General features: G+C 45.3%; 1 protein-coding gene across 3 annotated transcripts in view; it reads right to left on the reverse strand.

The window, feature by feature from the left end:
- Positions 1 to 27,429, reverse strand: part of LOC126094458 (semaphorin-2A-like) — an 816,626-nt gene that overhangs the window by 189,387 nt on the left and 599,810 nt on the right. For all 3 annotated transcript variants that reach the window (XM_049908840.1, XM_049908839.1, XM_049908838.1), the window contains 2 exons: positions 19,456 to 19,518; positions 3,733 to 3,840 (listed from right to left, as the gene is read on the reverse strand). In XM_049908840.1, the coding sequence (XP_049764797.1) occupies positions 3,733 to 3,840; positions 19,456 to 19,518 (171 nt within the window). The remainder of the gene's footprint in view (positions 1 to 3,732; positions 3,841 to 19,455; positions 19,519 to 27,429) is intronic.

The raw sequence follows: 27,429 nt of genomic DNA on the forward strand, positions 1-27,429 counted from the left end.
ATCCACGTCTCATCCATTGTCACAACCGACGAAAAGAAAGTCCCATTCATGCTGTCGTTACGCGTCAACATTGCTTGGCAACATGCCACACGCGCAGCCATGTGGTCGTCCGTCAGCATTCGTGGCAGCCACCTGGATGACACTTTTCGCATTTTCAGGTCGTCATGCAGGATTGTGTGCACAGAACCCACAGAAATGCCAACTTTGGAGGCGATCTGTTTAACAGTCATTCGGCGATCCCCCAAAACAATTCTCTCCACTTTCTCGATCATGTCGTCAGATCGGCTTGTGCGAGCCCGAGATTGTTTCGGTTTGTTGTCACACGATGTTCTACCTTCATTAAACTGTCGCACCCACGAACGCACTTTCGACACATCCATAACTCCATCACCACATGTCTCCTTCAACTGTCGATGAATTTCAATTGGTTTCACACCATGCAAATTCAGAAAACGAATGATTGCACGCTGTTCAAGTAAGGAAAACGTCGCCATTTTAAGTATTTAAAACAGTTCTCATTTTCGCCGCTGGCGGTAAAATTCCATCTGCCAGACGGTGCTGCCATCTCTGGGACGTACTGACAATGAACACGGCCTCATTTTAAAACAATGCGCCTGTTTCTATTTCTTTCCAGTCAGGAGAAAAAAAAATCGGAGGCCTTGGAACTTGAATGCACCTCGTATTACTAAATTTCTGCTGTCGACTGTGTCGGGCAAATGAACGGCCAGAAGCAGCTGATAACTTGCTATCATTATACGTAAACGGCATGTTGTTACTGCAGACTGTTAAATAATAGGCGGAACGTAATTTACATGATGTTTCTGCGGACGGTTCCCATCGTCAGGGCCGTGCTGCCGCAGTGCGCTGTCAGTTGAAAACACGGAACTCTCGCTGTAGGGAATACTCATCCGCGCGTGCTGCGATATGCAGTAACAACGGAAATATCAGCTTTTATTACGAATAGGCGTTTCTGCTGCTACCACCACATCGGGGTGGCATGTTCGTATTTCGCGGCTGTCCCCTGGGCACCACATTCATGATGTTCAGTTGCTCAGTTTGATGGCGGTGGTGTCATTGTCCGACATACCTATTGATTATACACGAAAAACTCGTTTGCGACGACCATTTGCAGATGCGTACATTTCAAGCTTACAAGTGCCGCCTCGAAACGCTTAGAGGCAGCTAACAAGACACGATAAAATACTCTCGATTTCTGTGCTTTGAGCATGGTATTATTTACGTGTGGCAATAAATAAATGAATAGATGGTGATTTGGAGAACGTAGAATGAAAGAGGAAAAAAATTGAAACAGGGAACAATCCCATCGTTAACGAGTAGAGGTTGCACTTGATCGATGCATCTTCAGGAAAGTAACACATGTAGGCAACTGCAATTTTGTTAGCAAGAGCTTTAAATACACCTAAAATGTGTCCACAGCCATAGACACCTAAACTCTTCTCACATTACAAAGAACAAGCGTAAACTATACCGGTACCTTCACATACTATTATCAATACGTCCTGGGTACGTTCAATAAAGACTCTCATTTTCTAAAAACTTATTCCATTGGTTTAGAAATTCAAATTTTTGTTACTTTCAATATACTTGCCGTCAAATGAGAGACTTGCGTCATCTCCGTTGACACTTCCGCAAGAAATGGTGACGGGCACACTTTTTCAAGGAATTTAAAATCATCTTTAAAGCTTTCAGTTCCACAGTTTCATTATAAAAAACACTTCCTGGGACGTCCTTTTACGCATTAACAAAGATGGAACACTCCGACAGTGCCAATTCTGGGCTGTAAGTTGGGGGGCGTAACCTAGAAATGCCTTTTATGGTCAAAAATCTCCTCACAGTTTGGGCTACGAAACGCCTGACATTATACTGAAGAAACTCCCTTCTCTCATAAAGTCCTTTCCCCTTCTTTCTACATCTACATCTACATCTACATGGATACTCTGCAAATCACATTTAAGTGCCTGGCAGAGGGATCATCGTACCACCTTCACATTTCTCTAATAGTCCAATCTCGTACAGCGCGCGGAAAGAAAGAACACCTTTATATCTTTCCGTACGAGCTCTGATTTCCCTTATTTTATCGTAGTAATCGGTTCTTCCTATGTAGGTCGGTGTCAACAAAATATTTTCGCATTCGGAGGAGAGAGCTGGTGACTGGAATTTCGTGAGGAGATTCCGTCACTACGAAATACGCCTTTGCTTTAATGATTTCCATCCCAAATCCTGTGTCATTTCAGTGACACTCTCTCCCATATTTCACGATAATACAATATGTGCTGCCCTTCTTTGAACTTTTTCCATGTACTCCGTCAACCCTACCTGGTAAGGATCCCACACTACGCAGCAGTATTCTAAAAGACGACGGACAAGCGTAGTGTAGGCAGTCTCCTAAATAGAGCTGTTACATTTTCTAAGTGTCCTGCGAACAAAACACACTCTTTAGTTATCCTTCCCCACTACATTTTCTACGCGTTCCTTCCAATTTAAGTTGTTCGTAATTGTAATACCTACGTATTTAGTTGAATTTACAGCCTTTAGGTTTGACTGACTTATTGTGTAACCGAAGTTTAACGGATTCCTTTTAGCACTGATGTGGATGACCTCACACTTTTCGTTATTTATTGTCAACTGCCAATTTTCGCACCATTCAGATATCTTTTCTAAATCGTTTTGCAATTTGTTTTGATCTTCTGATGACTTTATTAGACGATAAACGACAGCGTCATCTGCAAACAACCTAAGACGGCTGCTCAGATTGTCTCCCAAATCGTTTATATAGATAAGGAACTACAAAGGGCCTATAACACTACTTTTGGTATGTGATCCTTTATCATCTGGCTCAGGACCAGTCTGTAGTATGCTGCAGTGTCTGTAGTATCTCCTGGAGCGTTGTGAGTATACACCATGGCTTTGAAATCCAACAATGTGAAGACCACTATCTTGTTCACTGCGACTTCGACTAACATTGTCCTACTATATGATGTTGACTGCGGAAGCGGAGGTCAGAAACTGGGGTTTGGTTCAAATGGTTCAAATGGCTCTGAGCACTATGGGACTTAACTGCTGAGGTCATCAGCCCCCTAGAACTCAGAACTACTTAAACCTAACTAATCTAAGGACATCACACACATCCATGCCCGAGGCAGGATTCGAACCTGCGACCGTAGCGGTCGCGCGGTTCCAGACTGAAGCGCCTAGAACCGCTCGGCCACACCGGCCGGCCTGGGGTAGGGCACTGGTCTATATTCAACTCAGTACGAGGGCAGCGCTCTGCTGAGATGGGAGGCGTGACCTCCAGAACCATACCACAAATTAATCAGAGGAATTAGTTCCGTTAATATTATTTACAGGCCAAGCTGGTTCACAGATACAACGAAAACGTACCCTTAATATCGAACACAAGTAACTACTGAAGGTCTCCTTTGTAGTACTCGCAGACACACGTATGTTGAATTACGGTGCTTATTGCCAAAGAGAAAATTATCACCATAATAGAATCACAGTGATCTCACGACGCTGGGCGGTGATAAAATTAACACTCAGCACCAATCAAGATTAAGGCTACATAGTGTGCTCCACAATTTTTGCTTTTGTATGAATATGAGAGACTTCCAGATGAGACGAAAATTAAATTGCCAGTAGTGTCATAGATTTTCGAGGCAAATTACATGCATTGCTCTGTGAAAGTAAAGTATGAAATATATCTGTACTCACGTAAATAACCCAGTCCTTCGGACTGTGTGCATTGGTCCCGCACACATAGAGACGGTTTCCGTTACCCATTGGCTGGATGACGCGTATATGATTGCGGCAGTCGAAGTGCTGTAACAAAAAGGTAGTTTTTTTTTTAAAAAAAGGCAAAATCAAGACATACCTGCAGGAGAAAAAATGTGTAAGATTTGAGCTCGTTGAATCTAACTAATAAATAGGGAAACCCTAAGATTAGAAAAATTTAAAATAATGCTACACTCTTTAAGTATATAAGTTCTGCAAAAACAAGATAAAACGACAAGTGAAAATTTTAGAGAATAACGGGTGAAAATGAAAAATCACAACGAGGAGACGGCCTTTCAAACACAGGGAGGCAGAAGTTTCCAGGAAACCGAAATGATGTAGCCCATTTAAATTTAATAAGCGAAGAGAATGGAGTACAACGTTATAGCAACCCATAGTAAAATACACAAGGAAACATAGATAAGGTAAGAGAACAACAACGAAATAATTGTGTTGATCCAACAACTATGGAACTTTTGCACTTTGTTATGTACGGTGAAGGAGGCCTATTGTATTTCAGAGATATACTGTGCGTTGTTGTGGTCTTCAGTCCGAAAACTGGTTTCATGCAGCCTTCTACACTATCCTATCCTGAGCAAGCCTCTTTATCTCCGAATCACTACTGCAATTGACTCATATATCCGTTTGAACCTCCTTACTATATTCATCTGTCGGTCTCCCTCTATAATTTTTAGCCTCCCTCCCCGCCCCCCCCCCCACCTCATCCATACACACACAATTGCTTCCAAAATCAAACTGACGAATCCTTGATGCCTCAGTATGTGTCCTATCAACTGATCGTTTCTTTTAGTCAAACTTTGCCATACATTTCTTTTCTCCTTGTTTCAATCCTATACCTCCTCATTAGTTAGTCGATATACCCACCAGGTCTTCAGTTTCTTCTCTAGCACCACATTTCAAAAGTTTGTATTATCTTCTTGTCTGAACTGCTTATTGTCCAACAGTCTACGTTTGACATTCTTTCAATTTTACACTCCATACTAACACCGTCAGAAAAGAGTAAGTAACACTTAAATTAAACTTTAAATGTTAACAAATTCCTCTTTCTCACAAGTGCTTTCCTAGCTGTAATAAGTTTGCAGTGTACCAGGTGGCTATAATTAAAGTGCAGCTACTCACAGAGATACTGTGTGGGCTGTAATTATAGTAGGGGAGCGAAAGTTGGTAGATATTCTAATGCGTTGTTGCGAAACCGATTTACGCTGAAAAAAAGTTGTTTCCCATTTTGGCCACGGAGTAGCAAATTTGTTCTGTGAATGCAAGAAAGGCGTATAGATGTGCTCCCATATGTAATGGACCAGGAACGGAACATCGGTAGAAAATTTCAGCCAAGTCAGAAAGGCATAATTTTGATTTGATTACTAACCAACGTTTCCACAATTTGTTCAATATGGGCACCGGAGATGTCGGCAAAAAGCTGTGCGGCGCCAGATTTGCACCTGGTGGCCAAAGCTGGAACTTACTATTTTCTAGCGGCAGTTGGCTCCGCATTAAAGCATTAGCATATCTACCAAGTTTCACGGACATACGATGATTATATCCCACCCTGCATCTCCATATCTCCATAAGTAGCTTCATTTCAATGATAATCACCCAGCAGATCCTCTGCTTTATCCATCATCATTTATTTTGCTGCACACGTAGCGAAACTCGTCTACTGCTTTTCGTGTCTCCTTTCCTAACCTCACTATCGTCTTGTTTAATTCGGTTACATTCCATTACTCCTGTCTTCTTTCTGCTGATGTTCCTTTTACGTCCTCCTTTGAAGACACTGTCCACCCATTCAGTTGTTCTTCCAAATCCTTCGCCGTCTCTGACAGAACTATAATATCGTCGACAAACTTCTAAGTTTTAGTTTCTTCTCTCCGAACCTTCATCCCTTCTCCAAATTTTTCTTTCGTTTCCTTCACCACTTGCTTCATGTTCGTACTGAATCACATCAGGGTTAGGCTGCAACCCCGTCTCACTCCCTTCTAAACCAGTGCTTTCCTTTCGTGCTCTTTCACTCTTACAAAACCAGTCTGGTTTCTGTACACGCTGTAAAAAATATTACGCTCCCTGTATTTTACACCTTCTACGTTCAGAATTTCAAAGACTGTATTCCAGTCAACATTGCCAAATGCTTTCTCCGTATAACTCTTCAGAAAAGCTTTTTTTTGATTATGTGATGCTGTACTCGAAAAATACTTGGTGGTGAATGAAAACCGTTCCGACATTTTTGTCGACTCTTCATCTTGTCTTGAGCATGACGAGGATGAAAACACAAAACGATGATTCGAGGCGCCCCGAGGAAATTTCATCATAAAGTATGCGGAAAAACACTGGATTCTCATACGAAAATAGTTGGAAAAATTAACGTAGTTTTAGATCCTCGCCCAGCAATAGCTGTGTGTTATTGTTAAATAATTTTGGAGCCTCTCCAAGACCCCTAATGACGGTGTCACTGATTACTTTCATTTTTGTAATCTCAACTTATTCCGTGAGGTGAAGTTTCCGTCAATGCGTTTGCATTGCCTGCTGGTTATTCTTCACTTTATTTCACTAAATTAATAAAGGGAGTAAATATGACTGTCATTTATGAACTAAACTTTTAATAATCGAGAACATTCACTTATGGTAGTTCCTTTTAAACGAAGTTTTCAAGCTCATCACAATGAATCACACCGATGCATCGCGAAGAAACACTTTGAAAACTGGTAGCTCAGTACAAATGCGACACGATACACACCGTCGAACAGCAGTTATCAGATAACAAGCTGTAACGTTGCTAAACGCTTCTCGAGCAGACAGATATGAACATGACAGATTAGATTAAAAATCGACAGCTTTCAATTAAGCAGGCGACTGTCCCGTACAGTGCAGAGGTCAATTATGAGGGAAACTAGTCGTGAGTAATTAAACTGCGTCCAGTGCCACGGCCTCCCTACATCTCTCCCTTGCACTCCCCCCCCCCCCCCTTCCACACACGCACGCACGCACACACACATACACACACGCTTACACACACACGCACGCACACACTGACCTCTGCGACGCAATTCCTGCGTCCTGGCGCCGATTTTTCACTCACCGTGGTAGGTCGCAGGTCACTTGGTGCTCAGTTTGGTATGCAGTTCGGACGCCGAAGGGTACACCCAACGCATCGTCGATTTTGCTTTTTTTTTTTCAAAATTCTAGTACCTAGTTTAGGCAAATACTCCTGTAGTACAGCGCGCTTCTCATGCGTTTTCGAGAAATCGCGTTTCAAGTTTTTACAAGCCTGTTCAACACAGTCGGGGGTGCTATATGTCGTACTGTGATGTTAAGCATATAAAGTGGCAGGCTAGGAGTATGACCATTTCACGGTCGACTCTCGTCAACTGTTTTTATCATCCACCAAATATGTTTTCGCTACAACGAAGCATGTTTCTTCGGAAACAACAATAATGCTGACAATAATTGTAATGATATATTCGTGCCGAAATGCGATTAGGGAAAGTGACGAAATGATTTATTTACCGATATATTCGTGTGATTATTAAAACATTATGTCAGTGACGGAATTAGAGTTATAGTTTCCTTTTCGTCATCGGTGGGCAGACAGCATTTGGAGTGGTATCTGTCATAAAAGAATGAATAACATTGTACTCGCTAGCACGAAGCATATTTATAAATGCCACTTCCTGACAAGCACGTTTTATTTTTATTAATGGTAGCGTAAAAGGACCTCAGAGAAGTATTAAAATAAGAGAAGTTAAGAAATTTTTTTTTGGTGCAAACTATGTACACTCCTGGAAATTGAAATAAGAACACCGTGAATTCATTGTCCCAGGAAGGGGAAACTTTATTGACACATTCCTGGGGTCAGATACATCACATGATCACACTGACAGAACCACAGGCACATAGACACAGGCAACAGAGCATGCACAATGTCGGCACTAGTACAGTGTATATCCACCTTTCGCAGCAATGCAGGCTGCTATTCTCTCATGGAGACGATCGTAGAGATGCTGGATGTAGTCCTGTGGAACGGCTTGCCATGCCATTTCCACCTGGCGCCTCAGTTGGACCAGCGTTCGTGCTGGACGTGCAGACCGTGTGAGACGACGCTTCATCCAGTCCCAAACATGCTCAATGGGGGACAGATCCGGAGATCTTGCTGGCCAGGGTAGTTGACTTACACCTTCTAGAGCACGTTGGGTGGCACGGAATACATGCGGACGTGCAGTGTCCTGTTGGAACAGCAAGTTCCCTTGCCGGTCTAGGAATGGTAGAACGATGGGTTCGATGACGGTTTGGATGTACCGTGCACTATTCAGTGTCCCCTCGACGATCACCAGTGGTGTACGGCCAGTGTAGGAGTTCGCTCCTCACACCATGATGCCGGGTGTTGGCCCTGTGTGCCACGGTCGTATGCAGTCCTGATTGTGGCGCTCACCTGCACGGCGCCAAACACGCATACGACCATCAATGGCACCAAGGCAGAAGCGACTCTCATCGCTGAAGACGACACGTCTCCATTCGTCCCTCCATTCACGCCTGTCGCGACACCACAGGAGGCGGGCTGCACGATGTTGGGGCGTGAGCGGAAGACGGCCTAACGGTGTGCGGGACCGTAGCCCAGCTTCATGGAGACGGTTGCGAATGGTCCTCGCCGATATCCCAGGAGCAACAGTGTCCCTAATTTGCTGGGAAGTGGCGGTGCGGTCCCCTACGGCACTGCGTAGGATCCTACGGTCTTGGCGTGCATCCGTGCTTCGCTGCGGTCCGGTCCCAGGTCGACGGGCACGTGCACCTTCCGCCGACCACTGGCGACAACATCGATGCACTGTGGAGACCTCACGCCCCACGTGTTGAGCAATTCGGCGGTACGTCCACCCGGCCTCCCGCATGCCCACTATACGCCCTCGCTCAAAGTCCGTCAACTGCACATACGGTTCACGTCCACGCTGTCGCGGCATGCTACCAGTGTTAAAGACTGCGATGGAGCTCCGTATGCCACGGCAAACTGGCTGACACTGACGGCGGCGGTGCACAAATGCTGCGCAGCTAGCGCCATTCGACGGCCAACACCGCGGTTGCTGGTGTGTCCGCTGTGCCGTGCGTGTGATCATTGCTTGTACAGCCCTCTCGCAGTGTCCGGAGCAAGTATGGTGGGTCTGACACACCGGTGTCAATGTGTTCTTTTTTTCCATTTCCAGGAGTGTATATCAAAATAGCCACGAATACCAAAACTGTGAAGAGTAGTGTGTCTTCACGAGACATTTTTCTCTGCTGCAATTACTAAAGGAAATTTTTGACTGGGCGTTAAAACAATACATCGCATGGCAAAGGTATCCCGGTATGACTTAACTGTGATATGCACATGAATGTATTGGTATGGAAATGTTCCTCATTATACGCCAAATATATCTACGACGCAAATAAAATTCTCTGTTTGTCTTATTAAGCTCCTTCGTGAAACTTAAGAAAGGGATAGACAAATTAACATAGCATATCAACGCCCTGTGGAAATGAATAAATGTGGTGGAGCATACTGCCAGAGGTCTCTCAGTCGTGCACAGAAAGCAGTGCATCCATTGACGTGAAATCAGCGTGACTACTGTTCCAAATAAGGTTGGTCCTACAACACAAGGCACTCGGAGGAACCGGAAAAAACTGCGTATGTGAGTCAGCGAGGAGTTATGGTGCAGTGTGGTGTTGTTCTTCATTACAAGATGACCCCGAGTCAGCATTTGGATGACTTCACACGGGGAAATATCACCGACAAACTGGAAGAAGAATGACATGTTGACTAGTGTAGCCCAGGCGTTTGGTATTGCTCACAGCATTGTTGCTCGTGTATAGGCAGCGTTCCAAACCACAGGCAGCACAGCACAGTAGGATGTGGACGATACATAGTCTAGTTTAGAACCGACAAATGAGTGGTACAAACGGAAGAGGGTGGTTAGATCGGCACCCTAGGAAGTAGTATTGGGGACACGTAGGAAATTTGAGGGACCGCGTACAGCAGGTTGCCAGGTAAGACACGTGGAAGGACCAAGAGAGTTTACTATCGACCATGAGCCCCAGTGATTTCGTAGTTGCAACGAACGGAAGAACAACAGGCCCAAGATGTAAAGACGGTGGAAGAAATCAATTGCACCGCCGGAAATTCTTAGAAACGGCTTTGTCAGTGGAAAAACGAAAGCCACTGTCGATGCTCCAAGACTAAAGATGATCGAGACATCGCTGAAGACGCCTTCAAGTCCATGGAGAACTGCATCAGATAGCAAAATCGTCTACGAATAGGGAGCCGGAGATGCCCGGCGGAATAGGGTTAACAGTGACAGCAAAGAGGACGACGCTCCGGACGGAACCCTGAGGCACACTGTTTTCGGGATGAAGGCGTCCGACAAGGCAGAATCCACACGTACCCTGAAAACTCGACCTTTTAAAAAATCCTGAAGGAAACGGGGCAGGCGGTCACGCAAGCCCATGTGTAGAGAGTACAGAGGATATCCGTCTTCCCGCAAGTGTCGTAGGCTTTGTTCAAATCGAAAAACATGCCTATAGTCTGTGATTTCCACAGAATACAATTCATGACATGAGTGGACAAAGTGACGAGATGGTCAACTGCAGAACGGAGCGCTTGAAGTCCACACTGTGCAGTGGTCAGTAAATTGCGGGACTCGAGCCACCATACCTGCCATGGGTTGGTAGTTAGAAGGAAGGCGTTTGCCCAACTCGGCTGAGATATGGGTATGACAGTGGCTTCACGCCAGCGTCTGGGAAACGTGCCTTCTGCCCAGATGCGTTTGTATGTATGAAGCAGAAAGTGGTTGCCCGCAAGAGAAGGGTGCTGCAACATGTGAATGTGAACAGCGTCTGGCTCTGGGGCGGAGGATCAGGATGAAGTGAGAACATGATCTAGCTCCCTCATAGTAAAGGCGGCATTTTAGCACTCAAGATTCGGAGAATCCAATGGACGAAGGCAGGGTGATAGTGGGAGGAGCTCGAATATTCACAAAATGGTGGCTCAAGGTGTTGGTGATAGCATTAGGGTCAACAACGACATCGTCCTCTACTGCCCGGCCTGAAATTGGGGACTGGATCTTGGTCCCAGAGAGCCGCCGGAGGTTGGCCCACACGGCGGAAGAGGGAGTGAACTGCTAAGAGGACAAGTGAATGAAATCCAGCTTTTATGCTATCCCGAAGAACGCCACGACATTGCGTACGCATGTTTGTAATGAATGCTGTTTGCCGTAGTAGGATGACGGTTATTAACGCCTAGAGCACGTGAAAAGGCGTGTTACAGAAGAAGTGATAGGAATGGAACGCTCTGCGGCGGTGAGGATAACGTATGTAAGATATTACACCTGGGCATCACAACTGGGGAAATGTTGTTCGTCGAAGATCGCGAGGGAGGAGTAAAATCTCCTGTTGGCCTTAGTAAGCTGCCATTTGGGTATGCAAGGAGGTAGAGTAGGAGTGAGCAAACGGATAGCACACGGGAAATGGTCGCTCGAGTATGTGTCAGAGAGAACAGACCCCTTGAGCAAGCTGGGCAGTGCAGAAGGATAGGTCCAAGTGGGAATAGGTGTGTGCGGAGTCTGAAAGAAACGTGGGTGCTCCTTTGTTAAGGCATAAGAGGGTAAGTTGATTAAGAAGGTCAGCCAAAAGGCCACCTCTCGGACAGCTTTTGGGAGACCCCTAAAGGGGATAGTGCTGATAAAAATCATTAAGCAACAGAAAGGGGAAGACTGCTCTGGTGACATCGTATGAAGGAGGGTGTAAACGGTATAAAGGAGAAAGGTCAAGTGAGGAGGGAAAAGGCGAACTGCAACAGCTTGAGGACGGGAAGTCAGATAGATGACTATGAACATCACCCCATACGAGCAGCATGACTTCCCCATGGGATGAAATGCCGACTTCGGGGGAAGATCAAAACGGACCTGGAAGAAACGCGAGAGCTCAAAGCGGTCGCGAGAACGCAATATTGTTTCCTGAAGGCAGAGAACAAGTGGAAGCTGCGATTCTAAGAGCAGCCATAACTACTCTTTGTTGGATCGAAGGCCGTGAATGTTCCATTGGAGGAGAGTCATGACGAAGAAAAATGAAGGTTGTCACCTCGGCGGCTGCCGAGTGCCAGTCTTCGAAGACTCGCTGCTACAAGGCACAGAGGCAGGAGGACCCTGCTCCATGAGGTCTACAGAAGCGTCGGCGTTCTTCTGCTGTCCACTTGCGGAGTCCAGGGCGGAAATACGGTTGGTGGTGCGAGACGATGACACGGGGGCGGCCGGGCAAGGGTATCACGTGGTGACACCGTCGAAGAGGATCTTCGAATCGGCGAAGGAGACGACCGTTTGCCTTTGTTTGACCTCTTGGAGTCATTCTGGTTAGCAGAGAAAGAGGCAGGTGTTGGTTGGCTGGAGGGATGTAGGAAGTCTTCAAGGGATTATTCCTTCTGTCCTTTCCGCCCTGTCGGTTGTGTATCTGGTGACTTCCCCCCGTGAGGCGAGAGTTTGGTGACGTGTTGCACAGCTGGAAGAGGAAATGGGAACGCTACGCTGGGTGATTTCACAACCACGTTGCTAAATTTGAGGTTGCATGTCTGTGTGGCCACGTGCTTCGTAGGGCAAGATGTAGAAAGAACAGTACTGTAAGTGCCAGATGGTAGAATGCTGGGTTTCCGACTATCCTACAATTTGTCAGTGACCGGGTAAGGCACTTTTTCCTTCACCTGGATCTCCTGGACAGCCCGCTCATTGAGATACATGGGACAATCGCGGGTGAAGGCGGCATGGTCGCCATTGCAGTTGATGTAGCAGGGAGAAGGGTGCGGACAATCCCTACTACAGTTTACAAATTTGGTTGGGTGCCGACAGGACTCTCGAGTGTGATTGTAACGTTGATACGGGTAGCAGTGCATCGGCTTCGGAATAAACAGTCTGACTGTAATAACTTCGTAAGTTGCTTTGATCTCTGACAGAAGTACCACAGTATCAAAAGTGAGAAAGGGAGTGCGTGTTGGCACTAAGGTGCCATCTACTTTTTTCATCACCCGATATACGGCAATGACACCCTGATCAGAGAGGTGCATTTGGATTTCTGCCTCGGTCACACCATCGAGCAGCCTAGTGCAGATAACACCACGGAAAAATTCAGCATTCGATGGGCCTCGGCATGAACAGGATAGCCATGAAGGAGCGAAGCTGCAAGAAGTTGTTGTGCTTTAGAATCAGAAGCAGTCTCCAAAAGCAAAGTGCCATAGCCTAAACTAGAGAAAGTTTCACAGGGCCAGCAACTGCATCAACACCTTCCTGAATAATAAACGGATTTACCGTATCGAAGGACTGACCGTCTTCAGTAGGTGAAACCGCGAGGAACCGTGGTGCAGCTGGGAGGTCCTCTGAATCCGTTTACGTTCCGTAACCGTTGACTGAGAAGGTGATTGGCTAATTGCGAGAAAATCCCCCACGATTGGCGCCATCTCTGATGACGCTGTCCTCCCAAATGGGGCTCCCCTTCAAGAGGTGGCTCACCCGCCCTAGGTCATGGTGATTGTTCACACCTCAGATCACACCTCCCGAACACCTGAAAGAGTGACCAATCGGCAAATTGGGGAAGGTAGCAGCCCAGGCAGTCACCCTTCTGGGCCTGGCGTGTACCAGCGGGTAAGTGCGAACCATATCTGGGGCTGGGAATTACGCATTACATAGTCACAGTTACACGTCAGACGAGTGAGCCGGCCTTCAGGAGCGCACAGGGAGGAAGCAAAAGATGAACTTCAAACGTCAAAACGGATGAAGGATAGAAGAAGAGGAACGAAGAAAGAAAGGAGGAACAGCAGAGAGTATTCTGATACTGACTGCCGAAAATACAGAATAGATTTCCAAAAACAGTCCAGACATGTTCCCCAAAATAGGGGAAAAAGAGCAGCAAGAGTACAGACATGCAACAAGGAAGGGAAAAGATGCTGCAAAGACTGGGGCCGCCGGCCGGTGTGGCCGAGCGGTTCTAGGCGCTTCAGTCTGGAACCACGCGACCGCTACGGTCGCAGGTTCGAATCCTGCCTCGGGCATCGATGTGTGTGATGTCCTTAGGTTAGTTAGGTGTAAGTAGTTCTAAGTTCTAGGGGACTGATGACCATAGATGTTAAGTTCCATAGTGCTCAGAGCCATTTGAATCATTTGAACCATGGTACCACTTTCAAATCGCCTGCTTCACGGTACGATACGTAATGGTACAGTTCAAGCATCGAGAACAGTTTCCGGATCACCTCAGTCTATCACATAACGCTGTGCTCCGACATATGAGGAACTGTTCGACCATTGTAGCCCATTCTTTTTAACTTTTTACGCACATTTTTTTATCTTCACTGCTGATAGCACATTGGAACTCAAAAGTGATTCTTTCCGCTGATTTCATGCGGTTTTTTAAAACCACCCTCCGAAGTGCGCGACAGGCTGTACCCCTCTGTAGATGCTGTCTGCCTGCTCTTGTTTAGCTGCGACTGTTCCTTTGCGTTTCCCCTTCACACTCACATCTCAACAATCGACGTCGGCATCTTTAGGACGGCAGAAATGTCAGTGATACATGTGTTATTTAGGCGAGGTCCAATGGCTAGTCCATCAAGAGCGTTACTGAGTTCTCATAATTGACCCATTCTGATGTTTTCTGCTTCTCTATTGACAAAACCTTATTCCCCGCCTCTTTTTATACTGCTACCGTCTACAGAGTGTTTCACAATTCCTATTAAACAGGCTTCTAGGGATTATAGAGGGGAAATACTGCTAAGGAACCCATGTCCAATTATAGATATCAAGATCGGATTACTTTCAAATCTCCTGCTTTACGGTACTGTACGTAATTGTAGAGTTGCACAACACATGCATCGAGATCGTTTTCTGGATCGCCTCAGTTCATCACGTAACATTTTTGTCCGCCTACAACAACGGCTTCAAGAAACTGGTACTTTCGCAATTAGGACTGTTGTCTGTGTTGTACAATGGACTTACACTAAGGTCTGCGGACCATAGTCCGAAACCATGCCTCGCCGATACCCATCATGCAGCGATCAGCAGGATCATCACGGGAAATGATTTCGGTAGCGCACACAGCTCAGAACTCAGTGTCCCAGCTGTGTGCGTACCGTGAGGAGGGTGCTATGAAAGCGATCTTGAACTTTATTTTACTTTCAAACAGTACATTTACGGACACCGTTCACTGTCCGAACTGTGTGTCCTACGTTCCCTCTACAACCCTAAGAATCCTGTAACTGAAATTGCGAAACATCGAGGGTAATATGTGAACTAGGTTGAAGCCAGTACTTGGTTTAAGTAATAACAATAAATGACTTTTGATGTGGTGGTGCGTCCCAGACAGGTAACTCCATCCCGTATGATACGTTTCATATATGGTAGAGTAAATCCAAAATGCCACGTAAGAAGGTATGCACTACACCACTGGTTCCCAACCTGGTGGTAATTACCCCCTGAGGCGTAAAGTGAAATTTTCATAGGGGCAAAAACCAGATGATTGGGTTCTGTTTCAGCGACGAAACTAAATTATTTTCGGAGGATCATTTCTAGTATCACAATTTTGCAAGATTCTAATACTGACTAAATAAGTTATCAATAATTCCCCCCCCCCCCCCCCCCCAGAGGGCTCGCTGCTCTTTGGCGGGTTCATGCTTGGCTGCCACGGGGCCCCAGTCTCAAAAATGGCTCTGAGCAGTATGGGACTTAACATCTGAGGTCATCTAGAACTTAGAACTTGTTAAACATAACTAACCTAAGGACATCACACAACACCCAGTAATCACGACGCAGAGAAACTCCCTGATCCCGCCGGGAATCGAATCCGGGAACCCGGGCGCGGGAAGCAAGAACGCTACCGCACGACCACCAGCTGCGGACAAAGTGATACCATCTTCAAACTTAATTTATATCCAAACGGTACATTTCCGGACATGGCTTCCTCAAAACCGGACATGGTTTCCTCAAAACTTACACTACTAATTGCACTCTACAACTAGAAGCCTATAACAGGAACTGTGAAACACCCAGCACACGTGGTGACCAATTAAGATTGTGGGTAGCGGGAGGACGCGCACTGGTAAGGGGCAGTCGGTATGCCACCTTATGCTCTGCCAATAGCGTCATTCTGCCGCAAGTGTCTGCAGCGTAATACTACGCGCTCGCGTAGAATATTTACCGCTGATTTTTACATTAGTTTAGATATGGCGAGTGTCTGTAGCCACTGTCGCCTTCATCTTGGATGACATAAAGCGGACAGGACATCTACTACGTCAAGGAAAGGCAGAGATAATTTTTCGAGCGTATGATTTTTTTCCAAAGAATGGGAAACGAAAAGAGTGAACCACTGAGACACTTACCCCAGCGTTGCCAGTTACCACGGCAGGCTGCGGTTGGCAGTGATGGGAGAAACAGGTCTGTTAAAACCGACACCGGTATTTTAATTCTGAATCAGCGGTGTTTTTCTATCTGTTTTGTCCCATTTGTAACAGCTGTTTTCTCTTTTTTTATTTTCACTAATAATCGGATAAAAAGCTGAAACATCAATTAGCCATATCAGCAGGGCTAAAACTTTTGGTTTTTTAAATAAATCTTTAACAAACGAGTAATTTTATTGTTAAAATTTCTCTTGCGTTATTACACAAACTGGGAAAAGTAATCAATGCTATTTTAATAGCATTGCCGACAAAAACGGGAAACAGTCACATGGCATAAGAACCGGTAAAGCACCGCTGTTACCAAGTGACGTGGGTTATAAAAGAGTACGCCTGTACATACAGTGTACAAGACCTGTCCCACGAGCTCTACATGGTTGTTTCGCGCTGTCATCGTCGGATATTAGTTGTATTATACAGCGGCAACATCCCTAGTTTGGAAGTACTTATGAAGTACGGTACTAGTAAAGTACTGTGCTCCAGTTCCTTTAACCCTGTGGTGCGTGAATTTCACTACAGTGGACAACTTTTAATGGTCAATTCTCTGGCGTTTCCAATCAGTCATGAGGCTGCAAATGCATGCAGGACACAACACCAGTAGGGAGTGCCCACTGCAGTGAACTGTGTGCATTTGCAGCCTCAGGACTGATTGAAAATGCCAAAGAAGCGACCATTAACAGCTGTCCACTGTAGTGGACACCATGCGCCGCAGGGTTAAAAGGCCATGAACAGGAGGAGCTACAACAAAGAAGAAAACTTATAACTTAACAATTCATTCATGTTGTTGTTGTTGTTGTTGTTGTGGTCTTCAGTCCTGAGACTGGTTTGATGCAGCTCTCCATGCTACTCTATCCTGTGCAAGCTTCTTCATCTCCCAGTATCTACTGCAACCTACATCCTTCTGAATCTGCTTAGTGTATTCATCTCTTGGTCTCCCCCTACGATTTTTACCCTCCACGCTGCCCTCCAATATTAAATTGGTGATCCCTTGATGCCTCAGAACATGTCCTACCAACCGATCCCTTCTTCTGGTCAAGTTGTGCCACAAACTTCTCTTCTCCCCAATCCTATTCAATACTTCCTCATTAGTTATGTGATCTACCCATCTAATCTTCAGCATTCTTCTGTAGCACCACATTTCGAAAGATTCTATTCTCTTCTTGTCCAAACTATTTACCGTCCATGTTTCACTTCCATACATGGCTACACTCCATACAAATACTTTCAGAAATGACTTCCTGACACTTAAATCTATACTCGATGTTAACAAATTTCTCTTCTTCAGAAACGCTTTCCTTGCCATTGCCAGTCTACATTTTATATCCTCTCTACTTCGACCATCATCAGTTATTTTGCTCCCCAAATAGCAAAACTCCTTCATTCATTCATAGTTAACAATAAAAATTGAAAGTAGATTATCCATTGCCTGTGTAACATTACGTAATACGCCTTTATTTGCTTGTAGACAACGGGCAAATTAACACGAGATTTAAAGTTCTTCAGCGTCTGTTTTCACCCTTTAGCAGTGACAATTCCTGACGCCCAAATAGTTTCAAACAAATTAGAATCGATTGGAAAATAATGGTGATCTTTTCTAGTGTTCAACAACTTATCACTTTTCGTGAAAAGCAGCGAACCGTGGAAGGAACTAAATTTGCCTATTTAGTAATTTGATTCTATCTATCTTGATACTGAGGCAGTAAATATTTTTGAATTTTTGTTTGATTTCCACATTTATTACAGGAAATAATGGGAATAAAAAACCGAAAATCGGTTATTTCAGAAACCGGTTGTCCTGAGCGGTTTTAATACCCAGGTTACACTGGCGTTGGGAAAACCGATATAACCGAAAACCGGTAGTGTCAGCGAGAACCACCATCCCCTAGCGGCTGGGCGTGTGGCGTAGGACAGAGACAGACACCACACCGGTAATGCCTCAACTTATCCTCCGGCCCTCTTTGCGCAGAACGCATCACACGCCTTGTATCTTACATTCACACTACTATGACTTCTGTAGTAGTACTGACAGGAAACGACACAAGCTTGGTGGCCAATGAGAACACACTGTCAAACGTATGGATACTTCACTCTACAGCAGTTTTTGAACTTTTCGGTAGATTAAAAATATGTGGGGACCGGTGCTGGAACCTAGGTCCTTGTCTTTCTGATTTAGCTATCCAGATACGTCCTAAAACTCTTATTCACGGGTTTACCTGGGTGGACTAGCAATTCTGGAAGAAAGGCTTTTGCAAAGATATAGCTTGGAGGACTGTTTCTGGAAGAAATCTGTGAAGACTGATCGTGAATCGGGCCTGGATACCTCACAGTCAGTAAAAGTATTCCTGCGAAAGGCAAGGTGTCACGTTCGAGTCACAGTCTGGCACACAATTTTAATCTGCCAAGGATACCCCTACATTATTTTCCACTGATGTGTATGAAATAGTTATTTACATCGTACAAATCGACAATGCACAAACACTAGCGGTGTCATTGTAAGCACTTTTGAAGAAATGTAACGAAAATGACGAATCGGATGATATCTCTTATTGTTTGCCATGCTGCGACGAAAATGGGTTAGAAACTAAAAACTGTGTGCTGGGGCGGCACTTGTTGCCCACCGAGTATCTGACTGGTTTACAGAGGGAGATCTAAAGGAACCGAGTCATATGAACATGTCTGACTACGACACGATATTAGCTCTTTTCCGTACCCTTCAGTCTCCGCAGAGAGTATGCGACGTTTTCGTGAGTCTAGCTCCGAGGGGGGAGAGATTCCAACCGAGAGACTAGGGAGGTGGGATATTTCACATTTAGGGCAACAATTGGAAACCTAAATCAGAAAAGTGAGACGAAGTTTGAATATGATTCCCCTGATGGAGAGGTCAATGTGTCAACAACGTCGTCGCTCCATTGTTTCGATTTCTGCTCCAGTGCAGTGGTAGGAAGTTTTCTTTTCTTATGGAAAGGGAAATCATAGCCTAATATCATTCACAAGTCCAGCAGACCAGCTAGGACTGTACATACTCCACTCATGGTACCACTGAGGCCAAGTCGTGTATCTCAGATCCTGGAAGCTGTAGCACACATCAACATTAACACTACCAAAATCAATTAAGAGTCCTACTAGAATAAAAGCCGTGAGTACAAACATACAATCAATAACAGAGTGTTACGCTACGAAGTTCTACGCCCGTTGCTCTTACTTACCTCAGATTTGCCTTTGGAGACGCAGTTCGCCACATGACTCGCTTCCATCACCAAAGAATCTTTCTGAAAAAAAAAGGAATACAATTTATTGTGACCTATAGTCCTTTAAAATAAAAAAACATTACAACGGGCAATTGACGATCTTGACGAAGCAAAGTGTATCCCTGACAACAAGGGTAGCATTGTACCGTGTGGGGCTTAGGGTACAATCTCACTCGCTCTCTCTCTCTCTTTCACACACACACACACACACACACACACACACACACACACACAAAATGGTTCAAATGGCTCTGAGCACTATGGGACTTAACTTCTGAGGTCATCAGTCCCCTAGAACTTAGAACTACTTAAACTTAACTAACCTAAGGACATCACACACAGCCATGCCCGAGGCAGGATTGGAACCTGCGACCGTAGCGGTCGCGCGGTTCCAGACTTTAGCGCCTAGAACCACTCGGCCACCCCGGTCGGCGCGCGTGCGCGCACACACACACACACACACACACACACACACACACACACACACAGAGAGAGAGAGAGAGAGAGAGAGAGAGAGAGAGAGAGAGAGGTGGGAGTGAGAACTGAAAGCACTTAACGACTTCCAACAAACTTTGCACGTAATTACAAACTTTTCCGAAGCATTTCCCCTCTGGTAAGCATCCTCTATACACATAAAAATAATGAAATTAAAAAAATTGTGGTTGCTACATTTTCGCTGTTCCTAGAGTAAAACTTCAGCATCAGGATAAGTTCACTATTTCTTCACAAGTAATTTTATTCGCAACAGATACACTCCTGGAAATGGAAAAAAGAACACATTGACACCGGTGTGTCAGACCCACCATACTTGCTCCGGACACTGCGAGAGGGCTGTACAAGCTATGATCACACGCACGGCACAGCGGACACACCAGGAACCGCGGTGTTGGCCGTCGAAGGGCGCTAGCTGCGCAGCATTTGTGCACCGCCGCCGTCAGTGTCAGCCAGTTTGCCGTGGCATACGGAGCTCCATCGCAGTCTTTAACACTGGTAGCATGCCGCGACAGCGTGGACGTGAACCGTATGTGCAGTTGACGGACTTTGAGCGAGGGCGTATAGTGGGCATGCGGGAGGCCGGGTGGACGTACCGCCGAATTGCTCAACACGTGGGGCGTGAGGTCTCCACAGTACTTCGATGTTGTCGCCAGTGGTCTGCGGAAGGTGCATGTGCCCGTCGACCTGGGACCGGACCGCAGCGACGCACGGATGCACGCCAAGACCGTAGGATCCTACGCAGTGCCGTAGGGGACCGCACCGCCACTTCCCAGCAAATTAGGGACACTGTTGCTCCTGGGGTATCGGCGAGGACCATTCGCAACCGTCTCCATGAAGCTGGGCTACGGTCCCGCACACCGTTAGGCCGTCTTCCGCTCACGCCCCAACATCGTGCAGCCCGCCTCCAGTGGTGTCGCGACAGGCGTGAATGGAGGGACGAATGGAGACGTGTCGTCTTCAGCGATGAGAGTCGCTTCTGCCTTGGTGCCAATGATGGTCGTATGCGTGTTTGGCGCCGTGCAGGTGAGCGCCACAATCAGGACTGCATACGACCGAGGCACACAGGGCCAACACCCGGCATCATGGTGTGGGGAGCGATGTCCTACACTGGCCGTACACCACTGGTGATCGTCGAGGGGACAGTGAATAGTGCACGGTACATCCAAACCGTCATCGAACCCATCGTTCTACCATTCCTGGACCGGCAAGGGAACTTGCTGTTCCAACAGGACAATGCACGTCCGCATGTATCCCGTGCCACCCAACGTGCTCTAGAAGGTGTAAGTGAACTACCCTGGCCAGCAAGATCTCCGTATCTGTCCCCCATTGAGCATGTTTGGGACTGGATGAAGCGTCGTCTCACGCGGTCTGCACGTCCAGCACGAACGCTGGTCCAACTGAGGCGCCAGGTGGAAATGGCATGGCAAGCCGTTCCACAGGACTACATCCAGCATCTCTACGATCGTCTCCATGGGAGAATAGCAGCCTTCAGTGCTGCGAAAGGTGGATATACACTGTACTAGTGCCGACATTGTGCATGCTCTGTTGCCTGTGTCTATGAGCCTGTGGTTCTGTCAGTGTGATCATGTGATGTATCTGACCCCAGGAATGTGTGAATAAAGTTTCCCCTTCTTGGGACAATGAATTCACGGTGTTCTTATTTCAATTTCCAGGAGTGTATTTTTCCAGACTGTAACCAGTAATGACACAGAATGTCCCCGCGAAATTATATCATTGCACGATATATAGTTTAAAAGACATGTCATAAACAATGAGATGTATGACAAGCCAGCTTTTATGAAAACGGAATGAAAATTACCCAGACTAGGCTTGTCCATTGTTTAATAATGACTTCTTCATCAATCTAGAGGTAAACGACTCGAAACTAATACAGCTAACATAATTACGGTTTTCGTCTTCAGTCTTAAATGTTTTATATTATTAAAATGAATTATTTAACGCATTAATTCATTTGAAAGGTAATGAGACATTTGATGCTTTTTTATACATGAGAGATCGATTCTATAAAGAAGCGTGGCATTGCGGGTAATTCTTGTAATATTAATAAGTATAACCCTCTGAAGCTGTGATTTCCCTAAATCGCTCCAGGCAAATGCCGGTATGGTTCCTTTCAAAGGGCACGGCCCACTTCCTTCCCCGTCCTTCCATAATCCGATGAGACCGATGACCTCGCTGTCTGGTCTCCTGCCCCAAAACAACCCAACCCTCTGAAGGTAGTACAGAAAGCGCTGAAACACATTTTGTTAAGACAAATCAAATGGTGACCTTCATTAGGTAGAATTCCCCCCCCCCCCCCCTTCCCAAAAAAAGAGACTGTTCTGAGCCTTTCCCTGCTCTAGCCATACTTGAAGAACACTTAAAGATAAGGAGTAGTTATGCTGGCAGAAAGTGCTCGTCCGCAGTGTGAGATAGCGTGCGCCAGGAAATAGGCACTGATCCAGGGAGGGCAGCACCTGCGAAAAGGCCAGGCGGTGCTATTTGAGGGGAGGAAGCGAACGTTCGCCGCCGCTGGACGGCCCCGCGCCCTCGCCCCGTGCGGTCCCGGTGTTAACTCTTGCGGCGCACGCCGAAAATCCCGCCGCCCGCCATATATCCACTGGCCTCATAACTCACCCCCTTCCAGCACCGGGCGGCGTAGACGGTCCTTTTACAGGGGCGCCGAGGCTTCCGCTAGCGCCGTAACACTATAGCCGGCCCGGGGTCGGGCGGAGGGTGCTTTTTTCCCAATCCGCACTAGTGGTGTTGGGACGAGCGATTGCCGAAGAGCCAAACGATACGGCCTCCGCCGTCTGACCCGACACTACCGGCCGCCCTTCAGCCAACAGCCCTTCCGTGCCCTCCCGTCCTTCGCCACTTTCTTCTCTCCACCCACCCTCCAGCAGCTTTCCGGGAAGAAAGGAGTAAGCAGTGTGTTTCCCCTTCCAAACACACACACACACACACACAAACACACACTCACACCCACCGGTTTCCCAAAGCCCCCTTCTCCCACTGTGCGCCACCAGACGGTAGTCACGCCCTCGTCCCACGCCGACGCTCATTCCTCCACGGAGAGCTGGAATTTTTATTACGGATATGCATACGAAAGCAGGGCCACGAGGTCCAGAGTGGGGATGGAAAACTACGAGACCGATAAATTGTCAAAAGCAACCAAATACTCTCATTTCCATTCTGTCCGCGCGTTCAGATATCATTCCTTCCATGTTCCTCCGGATTGTATGCTTCTGAAACCTCTGAATTATTACATTTTTGTCAGCTGCTGCAAGTAGCACTGTAAGTTATCTATTTCTTCCTGAAACATTCCGCAAGTCACCGTACAGTGTGAGGAGTTTGTAATGGTTCTTTATTTACGTGACCATTACGGCACTCCAACCCCAGTTCTCGATACCAGTAATATCGTACTACTTTTCTGTGAAGTAACAGACTTTTTTGTGACAATATTTACATTTGGTTTTATTAATATATAGGTACTCCGATGTATCGATATATTACAGTGATATGGTTCTTGTGTGTATTCATTTCTGTGATACTGTCATAATCTTTGACTTACTTGTAACCGTTCTGGCGCGAATGCGCACAGAGCAGTCTTTGTTTCACTTTTCAGAAGTTAAGTTGTTGTTTCGCTTTGTAAAAGAACAGTCAAGTCTTGTATCTGGTTAAAGTGGAAATTAAATATATGAAGATTGATACAAAACTGTTTTCTTGATAATGTGACAATTAAGAAGAACTATATGTGAATTTACAAGAAGTTTAATAAAAATTTGGATCGTGAACACCAAGTCAAAAATTATTTCTACCATACCATTGTTCTGATCTGGGATTGTTTGATCATTAAGAATTTCCTGAAAAACGCAATTGTTAGGTCTTCAAATATTGCCAAAATACAGATCTGGTTCTTCTAGCAGTCAAAGTGGAATCACCCTAGAATCAACAAGATAAGCCATAACAACTTCCACGAAATCTACGTGGGAATCCATTCAAGATAAGTGCCAAAATTAATGACTTTTTTACAGTGACTTCATTATTTCCATTCTGACGATACCGTCCACAGTTAATAACTTTGTTGTTGACCGATAAAGCGAACATATACCGCGTGAGCAACATTATTAATCTAATTTCTAACCTACTTTGCAAGTGGTGGTATTGTTAGAAGTTGTTCCTCGATAAATTTCCATACTCCTCCTCACTCCCCGCACTTCGCGTTTTTCTTTCCTTACATGTTCTGAAATTTACTGCTTTTTCCTTCGTTGTCAGAGAAGTTAAAACACGAAGCAAAACTTTGTTGTACGTTCATCTTTCGCGATTTTTCGGCTTTTCCGGCCCACAGTAGGTGAACGTGCAGCCAGGTTTCTTTAGACTTTAAGGAAATCAGAACACGTAAACAACACGGGATAAGGCACTGTAAGTAAACTGCACGTCATATTTATAAAGATAAGCGGTGTTTGATATACAAACAGTAAAACTTATAAATGTACTATGCATGTCATATTTCCAGAATGACCACAGTGAATGCCTTGTAAATAAAACTGAATGTTTCTGACGCAAAACACTATTAAGCTGCAGTATATTTAAGATGGTAAAAACGATAATACCTGATATGTAATAGCTGCTGCGGAAGATGGCCATATAGACAGATATTCGACTATAAGATAGAACACAAGCTAGGATTGGGCGTGTGGAATATCAAATCGTCGTGTTCTCTAAAGGGGAGCAAGTAGGAGTCGGCTATAAGCGATTTCCTGAAAGAACCTAAAAAATGTAGACTGTCCGATCGGGATTTCAATCACCAACTTCCTGACCTGTGAGGAGGCGAGCAGCTCTTCGTTGCATATTCTCTGTCGCTCCTGTGATTCTACCGATAAATACTGCTGTGCCCTCCAGAAAACACGTGGCGTGGAAGACATAGAAGACTGTCGAACTGCCTACGACTTAGGCAGAACTTGCTTAAGGGTCGGCTCCATAAGAGGGCGCACATCACAAAGACTATGTTACACATCCGTGTGACGTCATACAAATAGTTGCCAAATGTACATGCCCAAACTAAACGTGGATAAAAGCAGATATACGGCTCCTGTCAGCAGTTGTACAGTACTTACCGGCAGTGCACTCGCTCAGTATAGGGCAATATACAGCCGCCACCAAGGAGAGACAAACTGGACATTATGCAAGTGATGTAAGTCATTGCTCATTGGGTTTAGGTTTTTAGGACTATACCAGTGCTTAAAGCAGAGCACTGCAAGTGAACGTTGCCACACACAATCTTCATACTCCACCGCCTGGTCTAGGGCGCCTTGCCACGGTTCGCGTGGCTCCCCCTGTCGGAGGTTCGAGTCCTCCCTCAGACGTGGGTGTGTGTGTTGTTCTTAGCGTAAGTTATTTTAAGTTAGGTTAAGTAGTGTGTGAGCCTTGGGACCAATGACCTCAGCAGTTTGGTTCCATAGGAACTTACTACAAATTTTCTTCATACTCCAATGTACAATTTCTTTCAGTAAGTCATTGTAAACCATTGCTAATTTGTGTTGCTACTTATTTTTGCCATGCCTGTTGCCTAGCCCTAATTTGCCCAGTGACAAAGCCGTATAGTTACCAAGTGCAAGTAAGCGACCTCATAACTGCAACTACTGTCGGTGGTAAGCGTTCACTTCCTGCCACACTTACCTATTTGACACTACACGCATTTTCGGGTATCATCAAGGTACTTGCATTCACCACTGTCAGATGTACGTGGTTCTCCCACCTTCAGTAACGCCGAACTGTTTCAGATACAGTGTGTTCCATCAAATGGAAACAAGTTTGACAGTACATGGGTAGGCTGCGATCATCACGTGATACTACAGCCTCTTTCTCGGACAGTTTGGCGTGTAGTGAACGTGTTTTAATCGAGAATAAACCTCTTCGAAAAGAGGCCCGGAAAAACCTTTAGCATTTCAGACTGACGTGGCAGTAACATCTGCGGTACTCCGACTGGCTGTTGCAGTCTGCGCATGCTGCAGAGGCTGATCCTAAAATACTCCTTTTTTTATTATGATACATGGCTGCAATTATTAGCGTACGTAAACACGCAGAAATGTCAATTTTTGAGTTCTGAAAATATTACATCAAGAGCCTCTGACAAAATTAAAAACAGGAGCGGTGTACAACACGAGTTATTGGTCGATCTTTTTCCCACCAAACCATCACGTCTAACATATACGTCACTCATTTTTTCAGAGATCTAACAGCTAACGAAAGGACCTATAATTATATCACACATGAAGATACAATGCGTCTATGACGGTATAACGAGAATAATTACTACCACCGAAAACACTTTCCCGTATTACGAGGACAATTTCTGTCATCCAGACCATCTTTCAGAATTCTAAGGATACTTCCTATACAGGGAAATTCTACACAGTCGTTTGCCAAAAATTAATATGCTTTAACTGTTTCAGTTTAATATAGCGAGAGAAAATAATGGAATCCGTGCAATGCATGAAGCAGCTGAGAAAAGAAATAAACTTCAAACAGATGTAAACAATACACATAAAATATTCAATACACTATGGAAAAAGAACACAGAAACAAATGCACTGCTAGAGTAGATCAATAAAGAGATATAGCAATAAGCATAAATTTAACATCTATAGAAAGCCAACAGCAACAGACACAATTATACACACGACATCAAACTACTCACAAAACCAGAAACCAGTAGTTCGCCAACGTATCATACCCAGACTAAATAAAATTTCGCTCAGCAGAGAAAAGTGTGAAAAAGAATTAGAAACAGTGCAGGTCATAGTCAAAACAATGGGTATAACACCCACTTAATATACAGACTCAGCCACAAAATTACAAAACAACTAAACAACAATGACAACGAGCAGAGGACACAAGCACCACAAAACCCCACAACCAACAAAGGCACTACAGCACACACAGAGCAGGCACGCTCATGATATGGTTCACAAAAGAAATGGTACGCTTTGACATACAAACCCAAACCAACACACAGCATATCAAACATACTAAAGAAACAAGGTTTACACGTGACATGCAGAACAAGAAACACACTCCAGTCATTTCCACAAAGAGCATCAGCGAAAGAAAAACACCAAGGAACTGGTATATACAAGTTATTTTTTGTAGTACCACAACTAAACCACATGAAATACTAATATCCAAAGTTTCGCTATCGACGAGCTAAAATTGTAATAACGTTAGACAGTTGTAGACATGAATTTCGCAACCTTTAACAGCACTGAAGGTACCCTCCATTACGCATTGTATGATACGCAAGAATAAGGGTAAGCTTCACTACAACAGAAAACCGACTCCATAATAGAATTTCAACTAAGAAACTTATATTTTCCTCTTAAGAGTCCACAGAACAGTCAGTTGAATATTTTCCCAGTACTCAACTCTTCAGTTCTG

Source organism: Schistocerca cancellata, chromosome 8 (genome assembly GCF_023864275.1).
Source record: "Schistocerca cancellata isolate TAMUIC-IGC-003103 chromosome 8, iqSchCanc2.1, whole genome shotgun sequence".
Lineage (NCBI taxonomy): Eukaryota > Metazoa > Arthropoda > Insecta > Orthoptera > Acrididae > Schistocerca > Schistocerca cancellata.